Below are 21,423 nucleotides of genomic sequence, written 5' to 3'. Positions count from 1 at the left end.
ATGATGGGGCGGCCAGCCAATGCCCGGATGGCGCTGCTGCAGGGGTCCCACCTGTGATTGCCAGCCAGACCCGCAGCCATAGTGTGGACCCCCACTTGCAGATGATCGTGACGGACGACTGCAGCGGATCCTCAAATTCCAGGAGCGAGAGGCTGAGAGCTGAGAGACAAGCTGACCGACAACACCAGCTGGAGCTATCCCAGATTCAGAAGGAGTCATCCTCCACGCAGACCCGTGCCAACAGTGCGAACTGCTTTAAACCCTGTCCTGGGCATTTCCCTGTGATGGAAAAGGATGGGGACTTGGACACATTCCTGCGAGGCTTTGAAAAGGCCGGCAGGCAGTATCAGCTGCTCACGGACCAGTGGGCCAGGTACTTAACTCCAGGGCTCAGAGGAAAAGCTCTGGAGGCGTTTGTCTCTCTCCCTCGAGAACAAGATGGAGACTTTGGGGCCGTCAAGCAGGCCCTGATGAAAAAAAAAAAGTACCAGCTGATTCCGGAGGTTTACCGGAAGAAGTTCAGAGCCCTCCAACGTGGACCACTTGATAGCTACAGTGATTTGGTGGATGGACTCAGAACCAACTTTGAGCAGTAGATCCGAGGACTGTCCGTTACCACCTTTGAGGACCTGAAAGATCTGATGGTGAAGGACCAGTTTCTTCATCTTTGCCTGTGGAAAAGAGACAGTTTGTGCTGGACTGGGAGCCGAAGGAAGCCGCCAAGCAGCCCAGATCGCGGATACCTAGGAGGCCAACCGCACACCAGAGGTACTGAAGTCAGCCACCGCCAGCTGGAAAGGGGGTAAGCCTACAACCACCCCCAGTGCTCCAGCCAGCCGGCCCTCAGCGGGTTCTGTACATACATGTACATATATACACACACATGTACATACATATATACACTGCTCAAAAAAATAAAGGGAACACTCAAATAACACATCCTAGATCTGAATGAATGAAATATTCTCATTGAATACTTTGTTCTGTACAAAGTTGAATGTGCTGACAACAAAATCACACAAATCAATGGAAATCAAATTTATTAACCAATGCATGCCTGGATTGGGAGTCACCCCCAAAATTAAAGTGGAAAAACACACTGCAGGCTGATCCAACTTTGACGTAATGTGCTTAAAACAAGTCAAAATGAGGCTCAGTATTGTGTGTGGCCTCCACGTGCCTGTATGACCTCCCTACAACGCCTGGGCATGCTCCTGATGAGGTTGCGGATGGTCTCCTGTGGGATCTCCTCCCAGACCTGGACTAAAGCATCCGCCAACTCCTGGACAGTCTGTGGTGCAACGTGACGTTGGTGGATGGAGCGAGACATGATGTCTCAGATGTGCTCAATCGGATTCAGGTCTGGGGAACGACCGGCCAGTCCATAGCTTCAATGTCTTCATCTTGCAGGAACTGCTGACACTCCAGCCACATGAGGTCTGGCATTGTCCTGCATTAGGAGGAACCCAGGGCCAACCGCACCAGCATATGGTCTCACAAGGAGTCTGAGGATCTCATCTCGGTAGCTAATGGCAGTCAGGCTACCTCTGGCGAGCACATGGAGGGCTGTGCGGCCCTCCAAAGAAATGCCACCCCACACCATTACTGACCCACTGCCAAACCGGTCATGCTGAAGGATTTTGCAGGCAGATCACTCTCTACGGCGTCTCCAGACTCTCACGTCTATCACATGTGCTCAGTGTGAACCTGCTTTCATTTGTGAAGAGCACAGGGCGCCAGTGGCGACTTTGCCAATCCTGGTGTAATGTGGCAAATGCCAAGCATCCTGCACGGTGTTGGACTGTGAGCACAACCCTCACCTGTGGACGTCAGGCCCGCATACCACCCCTAATGGAGTCGGTTTCTAACCGTTTGTGCAGACACATGCACATTTGTGGCCTCCTGGAGGTCATTTTGCAGGGCTCTCTGGCAGTGCTCCTCCTGTTCCTCCTTGCGCAGAGGTAGCGGTTGTTGCCCTCCTATGGCCCCCTCCATGTCTCCTGGTGTACTGGCCTGTCTCCTGGAAACACCTCCATCCCCTGGACACTACGCTGACAGACACCGCAAACCTTCTTGCCACAGCTCGCATTGATGTGTCATTCTGGGTAAGATGCGCTACCTGAGCAAATTATGTAGGTTGTAGAGTTCGTCTCGTGCTACCACGAGTGTGAAAGCACAACCAACATTCAAAAGTGACCAAAACATCAGCCAGAAAGCATTGGTACTGAGATGTGGTCTGTGGTCCCCACCTGCAGAATCACTCCTTTATTGAGTGTGTCTTGATAATTGCCAATAATTTCCATCTATTGTCTATTCCATTTGCACAACAGCATGTGAAATTGATTGTCAATCAGTGTTGCTTCCTAAGTGGACAGTTTGATTTCACAGAAGTTTGATTTACTTGGAGTTATATTCTGTTTAAGTGTTCCCTTTATTTTTTTGAGCAGTGTATATATATATATCTGAACGTTTACATACAGTTTTAACATACAGTATACACTTTGCATATATGTGAAGAATTCATGCATAACATTTGACATGTATATATATACACATATTTACACTGACCATATACATAAACTGGAAATAAATAAAAACCCCGTCTGGCACAGCTTCTTTCACTAGATACAGTGTTTTTCTGACTATAAGACGCACCCCAGGTTTAGACCGCAGAAGATAGGAAAAACATTTTTTCCTATTAAAACTTCCTTGGTGGTGTAAAGTAGAGGGGTCATTATCACTAAGTTTAATGTACTAGGTGTCAGGGATCACCACAGGGACAACACTGGGGAGATCTCGCAATATCTCACTGTTGGGAGTCACGCTGTCAGTATTTCGTCAGGAATCACGAGCACACGATCCAGACTACTCGCTACGTGGATATCGGCAAGCGACCAGTGAGAGTAAGGCGTTACACCTTGGAGTCCCAACGCATGGAATCCGTGTTTACGCCCCGTACCGTCACTGTCAGCTTCACGATAGCAGATTATTATTATTCTGTGCCACCACCGTCCAGATTTGAAATATAATACAGGTCTGGGTGGACGCCTGCGTTTTGGTAGTGTATATGGCTTCGGGGAAGGGAACGATTACAGAACAAAAGAAACAGAATTATTAAATTTTTTATTTAATCCAAAAGGGAGGCAATGTTTAGGAAAAATATATACAAGGATGTTACAAAGGAGACATTAAACTACATAAGCAGTTACATAAAATAAACAGGATAAAAGAAGACAACTTACACTATAAAGTTCGCAGGGACAAATCAGCAAAGGTGGAGGAGGGGGTCCCCAGTTGATTTGAGCATTATCGAACGCGACCCGTTGCTTATAATCCTTATATCCCCATGGAAATGAGTCCTTCTGTAATGTCCATGAGTTCTCTTATACCTAAGGGGAGATTTTCCCCCACGCCCCTTGTGGTGACATCATGTGGGCTGGTCTCCAGCCTGTACATTTTTATTAAAAACACTAACTTCTGCGATAACTTATCGCTTGTTGATCGCAGAAGCTTGCAACCGACGCCATTTTTTTCCGTTATGATTTTACCTTCAGTTAGAGACCACGCATGACGTATTTGCGACCCGTCATTCTGGTGCTTTTGCGCTATGGCTCTCCAGAGGGGCCTATGCAGAAGCGTGCAAACGAGGCCATTTTTCCCCTTATGATTTTATCTTCAGCTAGAGACCACACATCGCATAGTTGCAGTCTGCTATTTTGGTGTTTTTGCGCTACAGTTCTATGTAGCGTTTTTTCAGCGGGAGAAAAAATATCCCCACTGATTTTACCTCTAAAAATATGGGTCCCATTATTGCCGGACGTATGGAACTCTATTATTAATATTTCATATCGAAGTCGACGTGGCGAGGGCTGGTGGCCGGGAATTGTTTGTGAGTGCTTTTGAACTTAACGAACCATTTCCTCTTTCCTCCAAACTGTCGCCTGGGAGAAGGTATCAATCTATCTCAGGTCTGTGTTAAGAGGAAATACATATGCATTATAGTTAGCTTGAAACACTTCATGGCTGGCATTTGTTTGTGTAAGGCCTCCCTCATGCCTGTGTTAATTGGGACTTTTGTGCTGAGCAGAAGGGGAAGAATGGTTAATATCTGGGTCAGAGAAATATGGAAGAACATTTTCCTGACATCAATATCTCCCTGACACTAGGTTAGAGTAGAGAGGTAATAAATCTATTGTTAGTGTCTCTGTAGTGTTATACACACACAAATAGCTCTGCTACATGCACATATACACACATTCTGCAGTTCCTGATCTGGATCTGTACGGAGGCTGCAGGAACAGCATGGGCAGGACCTTCCACTTGATTAAGTCAAGCACCTTTCATGTCATGTGATCAGTCACATGACCTGAAAGGTCCTGTAATTACGGTGGCAAAAGGTCCTGCCGCTGCGCTAAGCTTCCTCTCCTGCTCTGTACCGATCACACAGATTAGTACAGAGCAGGAGTAGAGAGCAGCTCTATGTAAACATGGAGGAAGCGGTGTCCGCATTCTCTATCACAGGAAGTTGTCTTCGGACTATAAGAAGCACACACTTTTTAACAAGAGTTTTTCCTTGTTAAAAAAACGTGAGTTAAAGTAAAAAAAAAAATACGGTAGTTTGGTTCCCACCACACTCTCCTCAGCCCTGCTTGCTGTGACACTGTGGGGAAGGGGCACGATCACTACCCCAGCAGATTGCAGGAGTCTTCAGAAGATCTGAACTTTAGTGCTGGACAGTGTGTAGGGGGAATAGGAGGTCTACAGCAAAAACATTGTGCAAGGCTTTACCACAGAAGAGGGAGGTGGAAGGAGGAAACCAAGGGCAGCACTCCAGCTCACTGCCTCGTGAGTAATGGAAGGAGTAACAGGACCTCAGCAGACAGAAAAAAACTAAAAAATGTAGTGATGGAATACTTAAAGTGAACCTGTTTTCACAGTCCAGTCTTCTAAAATTCTGTGATGTAGTTAAGAATACTCACCACACCCATGAATTCATTATAGGGTTTAGTTTGCCAAATGGGGTCACTTGTGAGTGTTTCTGCCTTTTATGCACCTTATGGGCTCCTGCAAATGTAATACTGTATCCAAGTTTGTGTTCCAAAAATTAAATGGCGCTGTTTGCTTTCCAAGTTTTGCCATTAGTTTTTGTTGTTTTTTTTAACATATATGAGGTATCACTGTGTTTGGAAGTAATTACATAAATTGTGGGGGAAAATATAAAAATTGAAAGCTTGAAAATTGCTAGTTTTTCACCAAAATTCTAATATTTTCACAAATTCAAAACATATCGACCTAAATTTACCACTGAAAGTATGTGTCACAAAAAGAAAAAAAAAATTACAAAATCACTGATTCGTTGAAGCACTTCAGAGTTATTACCAAAGTGACACTGGTTAAATTTAAAAAATTGGGCCTGGTCATTAGGCTATAGTCACACTATTAGTATATTTGGCCAGTATTTCACACCAGTATTTTTAAGCCAAAACCAGGAGTGGGCAAAAATGCAGAAGCGGTGGTGTGTTTCTATTAGACTTTCTCTGATTGTTCCACTCCTGGTTTTGGCTCACAAATACTGAGAAAATACTTGATACCAAATACTGATAGTGTGACCATAGCCTTAAGGTCAAAATTGGCTATGTGACCAAGGGGTTAAACAGTCTGAACCATCATTTGAGTAACCACACCCAAAAGATCCCTATATATAAATTACAAGTAACAGCCGTAGAACCCTGCAATTTGTAAGTGGGAGAATACATGGAACTTGACTAAGGAATTTTAATGTGTTTGTGTTCTCGTATCAGCACTGTATTTAACAGTGAATTTCACTGGAAAGGTAACCATTGGGAGAGGGAAATGCACTAAACTGATATTTTACTACTCATAAGTTTATGTACATGAAATTTGTTATTAATTAGAAATTAATTGACTTACTTGTTACCTACTTCTTGAAGCCCAAATTAATAAGCTAAAACTGCTTAAAGGGGTATTCCCATCTCAAAGATCCTATTCCAAAATGTAGTAGGTGTAATAATAATAAAATTAGCAAAATACCTCCAATTAGAAACGTAGTCGAGTTTTTCTGATTCGCTATGTCTCTTTCCTCACGTGCAGGCATTGTAGGACCTTAGGTTTCCATGCTAACGACCACTGATATAGTGACAGCTGGTTGCTAGTGGTCGTAACCATGGATACCTAATGTCCTGCAATGCCCTACATAGGGAAAGAGACATAGTAAATCAGATAAACTAGGCTATATTTCTAAATAGAGGTATTTGCTATTATACCTACTACATATTGGGATAGGATCTCTGAGATGGGAATACCCCTTTAAACTAATGCAAGTGAAATTTGATGTCCTGTGCAACTAATCATATTCCAGCTCTACATTACCCCTTCTGCTAGATTTGATCCATTTCTCTCAATGAACCATTTACCTCTCACTTCCTTCCTTGACCCTGAGGATGTCACAGAGGTGTTGCACCTTCTGCCTACGTTCTTCAGTCAGTGCTTCCCGCTCGTCTTCACAGCAAAGGGAAAAACGCCGTTCAAAGTCTTCCAGCTCTAACAATACAGAAAATGCCTGCAAAAGAGTGTTGTCATGCTTACTGATTAGCTAAAACCAGAGCACTATCTGTAACCTCAAAGGTCAGGGGTCATTGATATCTCGCCTTGTGGACCAGTTTTTACAGCGGCTACAACGATAGGCTATCCATATAGAACGTGCAATCCACAGATAACAGCAATTTACTAGAAGGCACAAAGCTCAACTAACAGCTAAGACTGTAGCATTAGGTCTCCTCCAGCCCACTGCTAAAACAAGGACTTTGGTCCTTTATTCTGCCAACCAATAGGGATCTTAGATCTCTGATCTTGATCGATCAAAATATATGGTATGTCTGAATTTTCTAAAAAAAAAAAAAAAAAAAAAAAAAGACACTCTTTACAGTGGTGTTTGAAAGATTCCTAATTCTTCAGAACTTTCCATATTTTTGCATATATTTGACTTAAAATCTGGTTTTCACACAAGTTTAATAGTAAATAAAGAGAACCAAATGAGTCAAAAATATTAGACTTTGTCATGTCTTTTCTTGAGGAAAATAAACCAATATCATATCAGTTTGTGGCAAAATAAAGTTCACCTTCGCATTCAGTATCTGGTGTGCATCCTTGTGCAGCAATAACTGCATCTAAACGTGTATCCGACCTTTTCATCAGTCCTGCACATCGGCTTGGAGGAATTTTAGCTCATCCCCCCTTACAAAACAGTTTCACCTCTGTAACGTTGGCAGGTTTTCTCTAGCTTCACTAAAATTCTATAGGATTAATGCCAAGTCTTTGAGATTCTTAAACGCTAAGATGCTATCCAGGGGCCCCCTTGCTGCCCGTAACAGTGCCCGCCATCCGGGGGCCCCCTTGCTGCCCGTAACAGTGCCCGCCATCCGGGGGCCCCCTTGCTGCCCGTAACAGTGCCCGCCATCCGGGGGCCCCCTTGCTGCCCGTAACAGTGCCCGCCATCCGGGGGCCCCCTTGCTGCCCGTAACAGTGCCCGCCATCCGGGGGCCCCCTTGCTGCCCGTAACAGTGCCCGCCATCCGGGGGCCCCCTTGCTGCCCGTAACAGTGCCCGCCATCCGGGGGCCCCCTTGCTGTAACAGTGCCCGCCATCCGGGGCCCCTTGCGGCCTGTAATAGTACCCCCTATCCAGGGCCCCTTGCTGCCTGTAATAGTGGCCCCCATCCTGGGCCCCTTGCTGCCTGTAATAGTGGCCCCCATCCTGGGCCCCTTGCTGCCTGTAATAGTGCCCCACATCCTGGGCCCCTTGCTGCCTGTAATAGTGCCCCCCATCCTGGGCCCCTTGCTGCCTGTAATAGAGCCCCCCATCCTGGGCCCCTTGCTGCCTGTAATAGTGCCCCACATCCTGGGCCCCTTGCTGCCTGTAATAGTGCCCCCCATCCTGGGCCCCTTGCTGCCTGTAATAGTGCCCCCCATCCTGGGCCCCTTGCTGCCTGTAATAGTGCCCCCCATCCTGGGCCCCTTGCTGCCTGTAATAGTGCCCCCCATCCTGGGCCCCTTGCTGCCTGTAATAGTGCCCCCCATCCTGGGCCCCTTGCTGCCTGTAATAGTGCCCCCCATCCTGGGCCCCTTGCTGCCTGTAATAGTGCCCCCCATCCTGGGCCACTTGCTGTAACAGTGCCCGCCATCCCAGGCTCCTTGACTGCAATAGTGTTCCCTACCCTGGGCCCCTTGCAGTAATGTCCAACATCCTAGGCCCCTCTCCTGGTCCCCTTCCAGTAATAAGGTCCCCCATCCAGGTGTAATGTCCCCCATTCTGTTATAATGTACCCCTCCTGGGCCCATCCTGTAATAATGTTCCTCCCCCATTCTGCCTCTGTTCATTTAGGAAAAAACAATTCTCACCTTCCCACGACACGCGGTGTCCTATTCCATAACTGGCTAAGAGGTAGGCAGCTGACTTCGGTGTGCCTGCTATTGGCCGGCAGTGTGAACTGCAGTGCAGGGACCTGGTGGGCAGGGCTGTGGAGTCGCTAAGCCAACTCCGACTCCCTCATACAGGGCTCATGTTATAACTTTACTATCGCACAGATTCATCTCAGCTAAAAGTCCAGACCCTTAGATCAGGAATAGGACAGACTTTTATAGGACATTTCATAACTTTCCCAAATTCTTATGAAAAAATATTCCCCACAAACTGCATTGAACTACTGTACCCAATTTATGATATATTTTAGGAGTCGGTAAATTTTATATTGACTCTAAATCCACAGCCCTGCTGGGCTCTGCACCGAAATACACTTCTGCTAAATGTGCATCCTCGTACGCATATCCAGCTGAAATAGGTTCTGGTGTCAGGAAGGAGGGGAGTGAGAATCTCCTGCATGGGCCTGGTCGCACCCGCGATTATTAAGCCCCTGGAAAGAACGGTCTTTAATTTTATACATTTGAATACAATCTGCCTGACTGTGCATTCATGCAGACCAAACTATTTACAGATTGTTTTGTAACCTTTTTAAGCCCAAATGAGCGTCAACCACTTCATCTGAGGTCCTCAGAAATCTCCTTTGTTCATGCCATAACGTGCTTCCACAAACGTGTTGTGAAGACCTAACTGCGATAGATCTTTGTTCTTTAAATAAAACGGATTGCCCACTCGAACAGGTTTGTCATCCCATTGACTAAAAAAGCCAGTCTAATTTCACTTTTAAATTATCTGCTAATCTTAAAAGATTCACATACCTTTGCCAGCCACAGACATGTGACCATTGGTTTATTTTCCACAATAAAAAAAATGACAGTCTAATATATATTTTTTTTTACATATATTTGTTAGATCTGGTTTTCCATCTAATTTTAGGACTTGTGTGAAAATCTGATGTAGTTTTATCTTCTGAACAGTTTTCAAACTTTCAAGCATCACTATATGTCTTATTAGCACTAGATTACTATTCTAAAATAAAACAAAAAAAAAAACCCTTTACCTTCTCAATGATTATAAGAGTTTGCCGTCTTTTGTCCCGCACTTGCTTCTCTCGATTTTCCTGTGGAGTAAAAATAATATTAAACATTGTGAGAGCATTTTTATGATATTTGGGGAAAACCAAAAACAAAATTGATAACTTACCTCTTCATCAGAGCGATGGGTTGCCACAGCGTCAATCATCTTTCGTGGGTTGTTCACACTGGAAACTGTCAGCTTTCCAAGAGAGCCTTCAAACTGCACTGTGCATTCAAAGCAAAACCTTGTGTTATTACTCTTACAGAAAACCCATCAGGAAATTCATGCCGCTCAAACCACAGGCAGCATAAATCACAGCTTGGTCGGACAATTGCAGCCATGTATATTATCATTTTCTGAACACTTCAGCATTTCTGAAAAAATATGCTATTCAGATCCAGCCAGGGACCATAGCCAGAGACCAGACTAGTCCAAAGATGCCCAAGGCATGCTCTTCCAAGTGATGCGGTAGCTCTTTGAAAGGTCTCTCACTTGGGTGTACATGGGAAAAGACCTGTCAGAGCAATGGTGGGAAGAGCTGGACGGATCTTCAAAGTAATTTTCCTCGGAAACTCAGAGAATAATATGCCTTGCTGCAATCGTGCAGCGATACTGCGATTCATGTTCCTCGTGGTTTGCGCAGCATGAATCACCTGAAAGGAAACTTAGAAAAATTTGCAATTTTAAAACTTTGAAACTGTATGCCCTTAAAAACAGATAAAATACAAACACGTTTGAAAAAAATGTCTTTATTAAGATGTTTGAATTCTTAAATGTTTAGCAGCAATTTTGTTCATTTTCCATTTTTTATTACGAATCAATTCAGTTTTGAAGTGATTTTGAGACAATTATACTTTGAGGAGTGCAATTTTTAAAATGGGTGTTTTCCAAAGTATTAAACATTTGTCAGTATGTTTAACATGTCAGGAGTGTCACAGAAATTAATGGAATGTAGGATGGAAAAAAAAAATTATTTTTTTTTCACTACAATGTTGCTTTAGTCCCAAATGTGTCATTTTCACAGGGTGTAGCAGGAGAAATTTCTCCCCATAATTTGCTACTCAATTTCTTTTGAACGTGACACTACCCCATAGGTGGTTGAAATCTACAGTTTGGGCACATGGTAGGACTCAGAAGTAAAGGAGCAATCTCGCTCTCTATACAGAGCAGTGACTGAACCCGCCCCGGCACCACCCCTATGACTGAAATAGGAATGATACCAGGAAGAATAAAGTTCATTTCCTCCTGGCAGCGGGGGTTCAAGTGCTGGCGCCAGGCAAATTCACAACGCTATTAACCTGAGGATTAATCCCATACAGTGGGTACGGAAAGTATTCAGACCCCTTTAAATTTTCCACTCTTTGTTTCATTGCAGCCATTTGGTAAATTCTAAAAAGTTCATTTTTTTTCTCTCATTAAAGTACATTCTGCACCCCATCTTGACTGAAAAAAAACAGAAATGTAGAAATTTTTGCAATTTTTTTTTTAAAAGAAGAAAAACTGAAATATCACATGGTCATAAGTACTCAGACCCTTTGCTCAGGCACTCATATTTAAGTCACATGCTGTCCATTTCCTGTGATCCTCCTTGAGATGGTTCTACTCCTTCATTGGAGTCCCGCTGTGTTTAATTAAACTGATAGGACTTGATTTGGAAAGGCACACACCTGTCTATATAAGACCTCACAGCTCATAGTGCATGTCAGATCAAATGAGAATCATGAGCTCAAAAGGAACTGCCGAAGGAGCTCAAAGACAGAATTGTGGCAAGTCACAGATCTGGCCAAGGTTACAAAAGAATTTCTGCATTACCCAAGGTTCCTAAGAGCACTGTGGCCTCCATAATCCTTAAATGGAAGAAGTTTGGGACCATAAGAACTCTTCCTAGACCTGGCCATCCAGCCAAACTGAGCAATCGTGGGAGAAAAGCCTTGGTGAGAGAGGTAAAGAAGAACCCCAAGATCACTGTGGCTGAGCTCCAGAGACGCAGTAGGCAGATAGTTGACTTTGTGGAACTTTCTGGTTGCAATTGATGGAAACATGAATGCGGCCAAGTACAGAGATATCCTGGATGCAAAACTCTTTCCAGAGTGCTCTGGACCTCAGACTTGGCCAATGGTTCATCTTCAACAAGAATGACCCTAAGCTCACGGCTAAAATAACAAAAGAGTGGCTTCAGAACAACTCTGTGACCATTCTTGACAAGCCCAGCCAGAGCCCTGACCTAAACCAAATTGAGCATCTCTGGAGAGACCTGAAAATGGCTGTCCATTAACGTTCACCATCGAACCTGACGGAACTGGAGAGGATCTGCAAGGAAGAATGTCAGAGGATACCCAAATCCAGGTGTTAAAAACTTGTTGCATCATTCCCAAGAAGACTCATGGCTGTACTAGTTCAAAACGGTGCTTCTGCTCAATACTGAGCAAAGGGTCTGAATATTTATGACCATATGATATTTCAGTTTTTCTTTAATAAATTTGCAAAAAAATCTACATTTCTGTTTTTTTCAGTCAAGATGGGTGCAGAGTGTACTTTAATGAGAAAAAAAGTCATAAGTTACTTACCGGTAACGGGATTTTTGGGAGACCATGACACCACGTGAGAGGGGATCTGCCCATGAAGGACAGGAAACCTACAGGCTTAAAAGGTGCGGCCCTCTTTTCTCGCCTCAGTTTGGATTACAGAGCACTGAGAGGACCACCAGGTTAATAGACATAGCGAAACATGATAAACCAACATTTCTATAAATCATCAACTTAAGAGTGAAAATTAATAAACAAGGAGGGAGTGCTCCCACCAATGTGAAGGAAGGGAATATAAGGGTGCTGTCATGGGTCCGAAAAATCCTGTTACCGGTAAGTAACTTATGACTTTATCGGTCGACAATGACAGCACCACGAGAGAATTACAGAGATGAAGTAGTTTAGGGAGGGACTACAGCTTGGAGCACCCTTCTCCCCAAAGCGAGATCAGACGAAACATCTGAATCCAGTATATAGTGCCTATAGAAAGTAGACGGCGAAGACCAGGTAGCAGCCTTACATATGTCTTCTACCGAGACACCCGTCTTCTCCGCCCAGGAGGTCGCCACTGCCCGGGTGGAGTGAGCCTTCAACTCTTGTGGTATTTCCTCACAGCTGGATATATAAGCTAGGAAAATAGCCTCCCTGATCCATCTAGCTATGGTGGACTTTGTGACCTTAGAGCCTTTCCTAACACCTTGGTAGGATATAAATAACAAACTGTCCTTTCTAAATTCTTTGGTGACCAAGAGGTACCTAATTACACATCTCCTTACGTCTAGCGTATGAATCTCTTCTTTCCGGTGACCCGGATTTGGGCAGAAGGAGGGTAGGACTACTTCTTGGAGTCTGAAAACGGGTAACTGCTTTAGGGAGATAAGCGGGATCAGGTTTAAGAATTATTCTATCATCCAGGATCTGAGTGAAGGGCAAGGCTGAAGACAGGGCATGAATATTACTAATTCTCCTAGCAGATGTTAAAGCTATCAGAAGTGCTGTTTTAAGGGAGAGGGACTTAAGAGTGGCTAACTCTATTGGTTCAAAGGGTGGACCAGTTAAGGCTTTAAGAACCAAATTTAGATCCCAGGGTACCAATTTACTTTTGACAATGGGCCTGGACCTAATGGCAGCTTTAATGAAATGAGAAATCCAATAATTACTCGCCAGATCACAGCTATAGAAGGCGCCTAAGATGGACACCTGAACCTTCAGGGTGCTAGTGGCTTGCCCTAACTCAAGACCTTTTTGCAGAAATTCTAGAATTTCACTTATTGGAGCCTCCTCACCGTCTCTGGGACCGGAAAAAGATAAAAACTTCTTCCAGGTCCTCACAAATTCTGGTTGTAATAGGTTTACGGCTACACATTAAGGTAGCTACTAGGCCTTGGTAGAACCCCTTTTTTCTCAATAGCTCCCCCTCAAGTTCCATACCGTCAAGTGGAGGACAGACACTTGAGGATGGACTATTGGACCTTGGAAGAGGAGATCCAGAACTTCAGGTAGAACCCAAGGATCTGACACAGACATGCTCCTGAGGCATGAGAACCAGGGCCTCCTGGGCCAAAAGGGTGCGATCAGCAGAACTCTCTCACCTTGTCCTCCCTGATAACCATAGGAAGAAAGGTTAACGGGGGAAAGGCATAGGCTAGGCTGAACCCCCAAGGTATTTGGAGAGCGTCTACTGCCAGAGGTTTTTCTTTGGGATTCAGGGAACAGAAGAGCTGAGTTTTCCGATTTAACCTTGTAGCAAACAAGTCCACTACTGGAGGCCCCCATCTTCGGACAATTTGGGAGAAAATGTCCCGATTTAGTTCCCATTCCCCCTGTCTCATGATATAGCGGCTTAAGTAGTTTGCCCTTGAATTTTCCTTTCCCTTTATATGAAGGGCTGTTAGGGAATGAAGATGGCATTCCGAGACCTGAAAGAGATGATCCGCCACTCTCATCAGAGATCTTGATACGTGTACCCCCTTGGTGGTTCACGTAAGCCATTGCGCTTTTATTATCAGAGAAAACCTTTACGTCACTTTTTTGAAGAAAGACTAGAAAATAATTGACTGCCCTGTCTATTGCTAGCAATTCTTTAGCGTTACAGGAGACTCTTTTCCAAATTAGACCATGACCCCTGGGGTTACCATATCTCCCAGATGGATCCCCCACCCACTGGAACTGGCATTGGTAGTAATTGTTCTGGTTGTTCTAAAAACCCAGGGGACCCCTCTGGATAAGTTCACTTCATTATCCCACCACTGTAAGGATTCAACTGACCGGGGGGACAAGGAAAACCTCCCCTTCAAGCGCTCCTTCAACATAACTTCATTATGAAGTACATCTCATTGTTAAAACCCTGGAGTGATATTGTGCCCACAAGAACCCCAGGAAGGCAAGATGTCAGGGTACCTAACAGGGACATCGCAGCTCTCAGGGACATGACTGGGTTTGACATTGACTTTCTCACTTGATCCCTGATCTTTATAGTTTTTTGGCTTCAGGGAGATAACATGTCTGAGAATCTGAATCCAGCATAATTCCTAAGAATTGCTGAACTTTTGTGGCCGTTAACCTAGATTTATTCAAATTGAGCACCCAGCCCAGATTCTCTAAGATGGAGATCACTATTTTTAGATGCTTACTACACTGAAGGGCCGAATTACCAACTAAAGGAAATCATCCAGATAAGGGATTAATATGTCATGTTCTCTGACATGAGCCATTACCTCTGCCACAATTTTGGTAAATACTCGGGGGGCTTAGGCTAAACCGAACGGCAGGGCTCTATATTGAAAATGCTTGATGACCCCATCTATAACCACGGCCACTCTAAGATATTTCTGGTAATCTGAAGGATAGGTACATGGTAATAGGAGTCTTTCAAATCCAAAACTACCATGTAACAAACAGGAAACAGCAACTTTATTGCTGACTTTACTGATTCCATTTTGAAGGTGGGGATTATCAGGAATTTATTCAGTGCTTTTAAACTTATAGTACACCTGAAAGAACCGTCCGGCTTAAAGACCAGAAAGAGAGGGGAGTAAAACCCAACCTTCTTTCGGACGCCGGGACCTCCACCAGGACTGCTTTATGAACAACGTCCAGTACTTCTTCCTGAAGAGCGAACTGTTCTGATACAGAGGAACGGACCGGGGTCAAGATAAACCTTCCACAAGGAACTGCTTGGAACTGGAATCTTAGACCCGAACCTATCATATTAAGAATCCAGTTACTGGCTTAAATATTTGACCAGGCACGTAAGAAGCCCGTCAGCCTCCCCCTACCTGGGCTACGAGTCACTGACTCGATTTCCGGGGCTACCGAGTGGAAGACGACGTACTGAACAGAAGACCTCTACCTTTTGGTTTATGGTCTTCCCATTTATCCTGGCCTCTCTGTGGCCTTTTACGTACAAATCTTCTCCTGCGAAAAGCCCGCTTATAGGCAGGCATGGACAGGCTAGGGAAACCTTTCTTCCGGTCGCTTGCTTTGTCTAGGATTTCATCCAGGATTGGACCGAAGAGATGTTCCCCTTCGCAAGGTATAGCATAGTCTAGTTCTAGCCTGGATGTCACCCGGCCAACACTTGAGCCACAGAGCCCTGCGGGCTGCATTAGACATGGCGGCCGACCTAGCAACTAACTTAACAGGGTCTGCGGAAGCATCCGCTAGGAAGGCTGCAGCCCCCCGCATGAGTGGGATACTAGACAAGATCTCTTTCCTGGATGTATTGTTTTCTAAATGCAACTCCAGCAGATATAGCCATATCAAAGACCTAGCTGTAAGTCGCGGCAATTGCCGGTTTTAAAGCCCCAGCGGTTGTCTCCCAGGTGCTTTTGAGAAACACATTCGCTTTTCTGTCCAGAGGATCTTTAAGGGCCCCCATATTATCAAAGGGGAGAGATTACTTTTTAGAAGCTTTAGTTATAGCTGCGTCTAGTTTGGGAGCCTTCTCCCAGGAGGAGGAGGCAGAGTCCTCAAATGGTTAGTTTCTTTTAAAGAATGGGAAGAGAGAACCCTTTCTTTCCGGCTTTTGCCACTCTCTATGGATTAGATCCTGAAGTTTATCATTAAACAGAAAACATTTTCTCTTCCTCTGCCCCAGTCCTCTGAACAGGACGTCTTGGACTGACCTCTCTGGTCTGGGGTCCGTAATGCCCATGGTTGAGCGGACCGCTTTAACCAACCCGTCAACCAACTTAATTTAACAGAAAGCAGCGCTGGCCTGAACCCACTATCTGAGGATGAGGAGGATGAAGAAGATGAAATTGTCAGAGTCCACCTCCTCGGCTGACGATAGGGAATAATCAGGAGTTGGGGAGACCTCATAGTTTGCTTCCTTCCTCTTAGACTTTTTAGAGAGGACTTTGCTCACCTCTGACTTAACTAGGGATTTTAAGCCTGAGGCGAAACTAGGGGTCTTATCTGCCAAAATTTGGTTTATGCAGGACTGGCACAGTCTTTTGGAATATGAGCTGCCAATACGTCCTCTCATAACGCACATTGCTTGTGTTTGGCTTTGGAGGTAGACTTCTTCCCCTAAAGGGATAAGAAGGGATACCTTATTACCTAAGCGAACTTTCTCGACGATCACTAACCCAGAGCTCAAATAGCCGGTATCGGTTTAGCTGGATGACCTTTCTCAGTGGGGGAATCGTCCCTAGGGGCTGTAGATTCGTCCGTCCTGTTAGAGTCACGATGGCCAGACGGACCGGGTTCGCCTACCCGAAGTCCGAGAATTGCTGCCGACTCGGGGGGGGGGGTTGGTGGGGGGGGGGGGGGTGTCTCCTGGGGACCGCTGAGATGGAGTAAGAGGCGGCCGCTGGATTTGCTGCTGCTCGTCTTCAGAATCCATTAACAATAGAGACCTGAAATAGCTGGGAAGCCTAGAGCAGCGATATCTGTACGCTTAAATAAGAGCATCTACTTCCCCTTAATTCCCCCTTTTTTTTTTTTCCGATCGCCATCTGCTGGTTGGATGGGAGATTGCAGCGCTCACCCAGTGTCTGCATACGCGTGGACCGGACTTCCTGTCTGGTTACATGACCGCCCGGACATCATCCCCCAGCCTAGTAAAAGACCGGAAGCATGCGGCGCTGAACATAGAGGCGCCGCTCCTGCAATCGGCGCTTCCTCCCTCCAGCTGCCAGCTCCAGACAGGGCCGCAGCGCCAGTGTTCACCTGCTGCTAGGGGTGGCCCTACCCCGGCCGGGGCACTGCTCCCTCCAGGGTCCTGCGCGCAGGTTTGGGGCTGCCAACCCCAGACAGGGGCGCAGCCCCCTAATGCTGTGCCCACCTAAAGTTGGGGCTGCCATCCCCAGATTGGGGCGCAGCCTCCGTCATCATGCTTCATCCGGCTTGAGCAGCCACCCTAGACAGGGGCGCAGATTCCACAGCCCAGGGCATAGGACGGTACTGGAACTGCTGATCCCAGATAGGGGCGCAGTTCGACAGCACGCTTCTTCCAGACGTCTTCACAGGTAAGCGTGTCAGAGGTTCCCTTCATCAAGGACAGGAAACCAAACTGAAGCGAGAAGAGTGGGCCGCCCCTTCTAAGCCTGTTGATTTCCTGTCCTTGGTGGGCAGATCCCCTCTCTCGTGGTGCTGTCATGGTCGACCGATAAAAATGAACTTTTTAGAATTTTCAAAATGGCTGCAATAAAACAAAGAGTAAAAAATTTAAAAGGGGTCTGAATACTTTCCGTACCACTACATCTGCAGGTTAATAGCGTTTTTTTTCCACATGACTGGTTCGGTTTAAGGTATTTTTTTTTGGGTGGGGGGCAATGTTATTTTTGAGGATCACAATCTGTGCTGCAATTTTCATGCTTGTCCCTGAGGTTATTCTAGACTCACACTTTCAAGAAATCCACATGCCCATTAGCAGCAATGGAAGGGACTCGAACTCTCTTTTGTATCTAAGCATCTAATGAGAAATGAGGCAAAATGGCGAGCTGTGACATCACCTATAGTGAATGGTGGATCCTCTTATCAGCTGTGTATAGAGGCGTTACAAGTCACTGTAGTCCTGACTCTGATAATATTGAGCCTGCTGAAAACTCTTCCTGAAAGGATAGGAAGCAGGAGTCTAAAAAAGGTTCAGTGGCCAGTGTGAAAATTGCAGACTTACTAATTATGTATTCTAATATATGAAAAATATTTTTTTTTTACAAATATTATTTAAAAAAATAAAAGCAATTCAAAAACCTGATTTAAACTATTTTTGATCACATTAAAAGGGTCAATTCAAACAACTTCCACAAGAAAACTGTGGTGAAACTCTTGCAAATGTCACAAACTTTAATCTTGGTGCTTTTATTCCAGACCCACCACCTTTCAATTTTAGCAGAACTATACTCTAGTCCAGGACTTGAGTACATTTCTGTCACTGGTGCACAGCAGCCGAAAGATGGGACACATTTATAGACATGCACTCCTTAAAAAATTTGGCACATCTTATTTGATTGGACTTTGCATCAACACGGGTGTACAAAACTCCAGTCTTGATGAATCATAAAACTATGTGGGCTTTCATGCGAACCTCTCACCTGGTTTGTAAGCGTGCTCCAGTTTGGCTACTTGCGGTGTTATCAGTTTAGTCCGTTCCTTTTTGGGACCCTCACTCAATCTGTCTTGACTGGAGGAAAGCTTTTCTAGCTTCTCAAAGTAATTCTAGATTTCACAAAAAAGTTAAAGATTACAACCATTACAAACAATCTGCATTTGATCATTCTACTGGCTGTGCATGGAAAAAATCATGGGTCATTTTGTATGTTATGTATACATTTTCTATATTTTGCAGTGCAATCTAAGTGTACTTGTAGCCTACACATGGCAAACACCACACATACAGCTGCCCTTGCAACCCTCCTGACTGTGCCCACTGTTAGGCGCATACATCCTAGGCATATGGGCCTGACCGTGGGCAGAGACGTAGTGTGGGCAGAGCCTAAGGGACTGAAGGCAATGTGTAGGATAACTTTTTGTCATGGCTAATGTTAGTGACTTACACTTAGGCAATTTTAGTATTTTCTGTGGAATTTCACCTCAATTCGAATTGTACAAACCTGGATTTAAATGCTATAGTATTATGGGAAATATCCATTAGTGTCTTTTAGGATATACAAAACTGTAGTATTCCTATGTGATTTTAAAATTAGGGACTCACCAGGTATTAGGTGTAAGACTATCCCACTAATGACAGCCCATATGCCTTTTTATGGAGGTCATTAAGAGGTGTTATTCCTTAGTACCGCCTATTCACAGCACCAAGGAATAAACAGTGCATCTCAATGGCGAAAATGCAGCAGTTATAGGCTGTATACCATACCTTGACACTCTGCTTAATCCCTGGATGCTGCAGTCAATAGCGACAGTGGTTACACAGAGGGTGCAGGCTCCCTCTTTAAACCCCATCTGCACTTAGCAATTGTGGGGTTCTGATGGTTGCCATGGCAACCTGAAGCCAAGTAATGGCCTCGGAATAAGGTGGGCTGTTTGTCTTGTCATGAGTAGAGTCTAAGTGTCAGCATAAAACTAGCAGGCCTCATGAACTATAATTTAGAAGAACTGCATTATGTATGAGATAAGCTATCAAAGTGAAAAATACCAAGTCCAATATTGGTTTAAAAAAAAAAAAAATTACATGAAATATATAGAACAAAGAAAACACAAAAAAGTTATGCAAATAAAAATGTTGTTTTTTATTTATCCCACGTCAAAAATATATGAATAAAAAGCAAATCAAAAAAATGTTATGTACCTCAAAATAGTACCTATAAAAAAATTCAACTCCTCATGCAAAAACAAGCCCTTATACAGCTCTGTAAATGCCATGATGCCCGCAAGCTATACCAGCAAAATTTGCTCTCCAAAGTCAAATGGTGTGTGGCCAAAAAGTTTCCGATTACAAATGTGGTATCACCATGTTCAAAAGAAATTGCGTAAAAGATTGTAAGGTACATTTTCACTTACCCTTTGTGAAAATGAAAAATTTGCAGCTAGAACAACATTTTAGTGATACTTTTTTTAAAAAAAATTTCCATGAGACAATGTTTTAAAGTTCAGCGAGCAACCTGTTCACGGAATTAACCACTTCGCGCCAGAGCCTGTTTTTGCCTTCGTGACCGGGCCAATTTTTTCAATTCTGACCACTGTCACTTTATGAGGTAATTACTCTGGAACGCTTCAACGGATCCCCCTGATTCTGAGATTGTTTTTTTGTGACATATTGTACTTCATGATAGTGGTAAAATTTCTTTGATATCACTTGCGTTTGATTGTGAAAAAATCGGAAATTTGGCGAAAATTTTGCAATTTTCAAACTTTGAATTTTCATGCACTTAAATCAGAGAGATATATCACACAAAATAGTTAATAAATAACATTGCCCACATGTCTACTTCACATCAGCACAATTTTGGAACCAAAATTTTTTTTTTTGTTAGGAAGCTATAAGGGTTAAAAGTTGACCAGCGATTTCTCGTTTTTACAACAAAATTTACAAAACTATTTTTTTTAGGGACCACATCTTATTTGAAGTGACTTTGAGGAGCCTTTATGACAGAAAATACCCAAAAGTGATACCATTCTAAAAACTGCACCCCTCAAGGTGCTCAAAACCACATTCAAGAAGTTTATTAACCCTTCAGGTGCTTCACAGGAATATTTGGAATGTGGAAGAAAACAATGAACATTTAACTTTTTTTCACAAAACTGCTACTTTAACCTCAAATTTTTAATTTTCACAAGGGCAGCCAGAAAAAATGGACCCCAAAATGTGTTGTGTAATTTCTCCTGAGCACGCTGATACCCCATATGTGGTGCAAAGCCACTGTTTGGGTGCACGGCATGGCTTGGAAGGTAAGGAGCGCCATTTGACTTTTGGAATGGAAATCTGACTGGAATGGATAGCGGACGCCATGTTGCATTTGGAGAGCCCCAGAGGTGTCTAAACAGAGGAAACCCCCAACAAGTGACCCCATTTTGGAAACTAGACCTCTCAAGGAACTAATCTAGATGTGTGGTGAGCACCTTGAACCCCCAGGGGCTTCACAGAATTTTATAATGTTGAAGTGTGAAAATAAAAAAACACATTTTTAACACAAAACTGCTACTTTAGCCTCAAATTTTTAATTTTCACAAGGGCAGCCAGAAAAAATGGACCCCAAAATGTGTTGTGCAATTTCTCCTGAGCACGCTGATACCCCATATGTGGTGCAAAGCCACTGTTTGGGCGCACGGCATGGCTTGGAAGGTAAGGAGCGCCATTTGACTTTTGGAATGGAAATTTGACTGGAATGGATAGCGGACGCCATGTTGCATTTGGAGAGCCCCTGAGGTGCCTAAACAGAGGAAACCCCCAACAAGTGACCCCATTTTGGAAACTAGAC

General features: G+C 44.3%; 1 protein-coding gene across 2 annotated transcripts in view; it reads right to left on the bottom strand.

Annotated features, from left to right (window-relative positions):
• Window positions 1–21,423, bottom strand: part of PATL1 (PAT1 homolog 1, processing body mRNA decay factor) — a 166,418-nt gene that overhangs the window by 48,380 nt on the left and 96,615 nt on the right. For both annotated transcript variants that reach the window (XM_073686135.1, XM_073686136.1), the window contains 4 exons: window positions 18,580–18,703; window positions 9,639–9,736; window positions 9,496–9,555; window positions 6,435–6,580 (listed from right to left, as the gene is read on the bottom strand). In XM_073686135.1, coding sequence (XP_073542236.1) covers window positions 6,435–6,580; window positions 9,496–9,555; window positions 9,639–9,736; window positions 18,580–18,703 — 428 coding nt within the window. The remainder of the gene's footprint in view (window positions 1–6,434; window positions 6,581–9,495; window positions 9,556–9,638; window positions 9,737–18,579; window positions 18,704–21,423) is intronic.

Source organism: Phyllobates terribilis, unplaced genomic scaffold, assembly GCF_046119375.1.
Source record: "Phyllobates terribilis strain yellow unplaced genomic scaffold, ASM4611937v1 Scaffold_5__5_contigs__length_657084704, whole genome shotgun sequence".
Taxonomy (NCBI): domain Eukaryota; kingdom Metazoa; phylum Chordata; class Amphibia; order Anura; family Dendrobatidae; genus Phyllobates; species Phyllobates terribilis.
The sequence above is the reverse complement of the archived record's forward strand: the minus strand, read 5'-3'. Positions and strand labels throughout refer to the sequence as shown.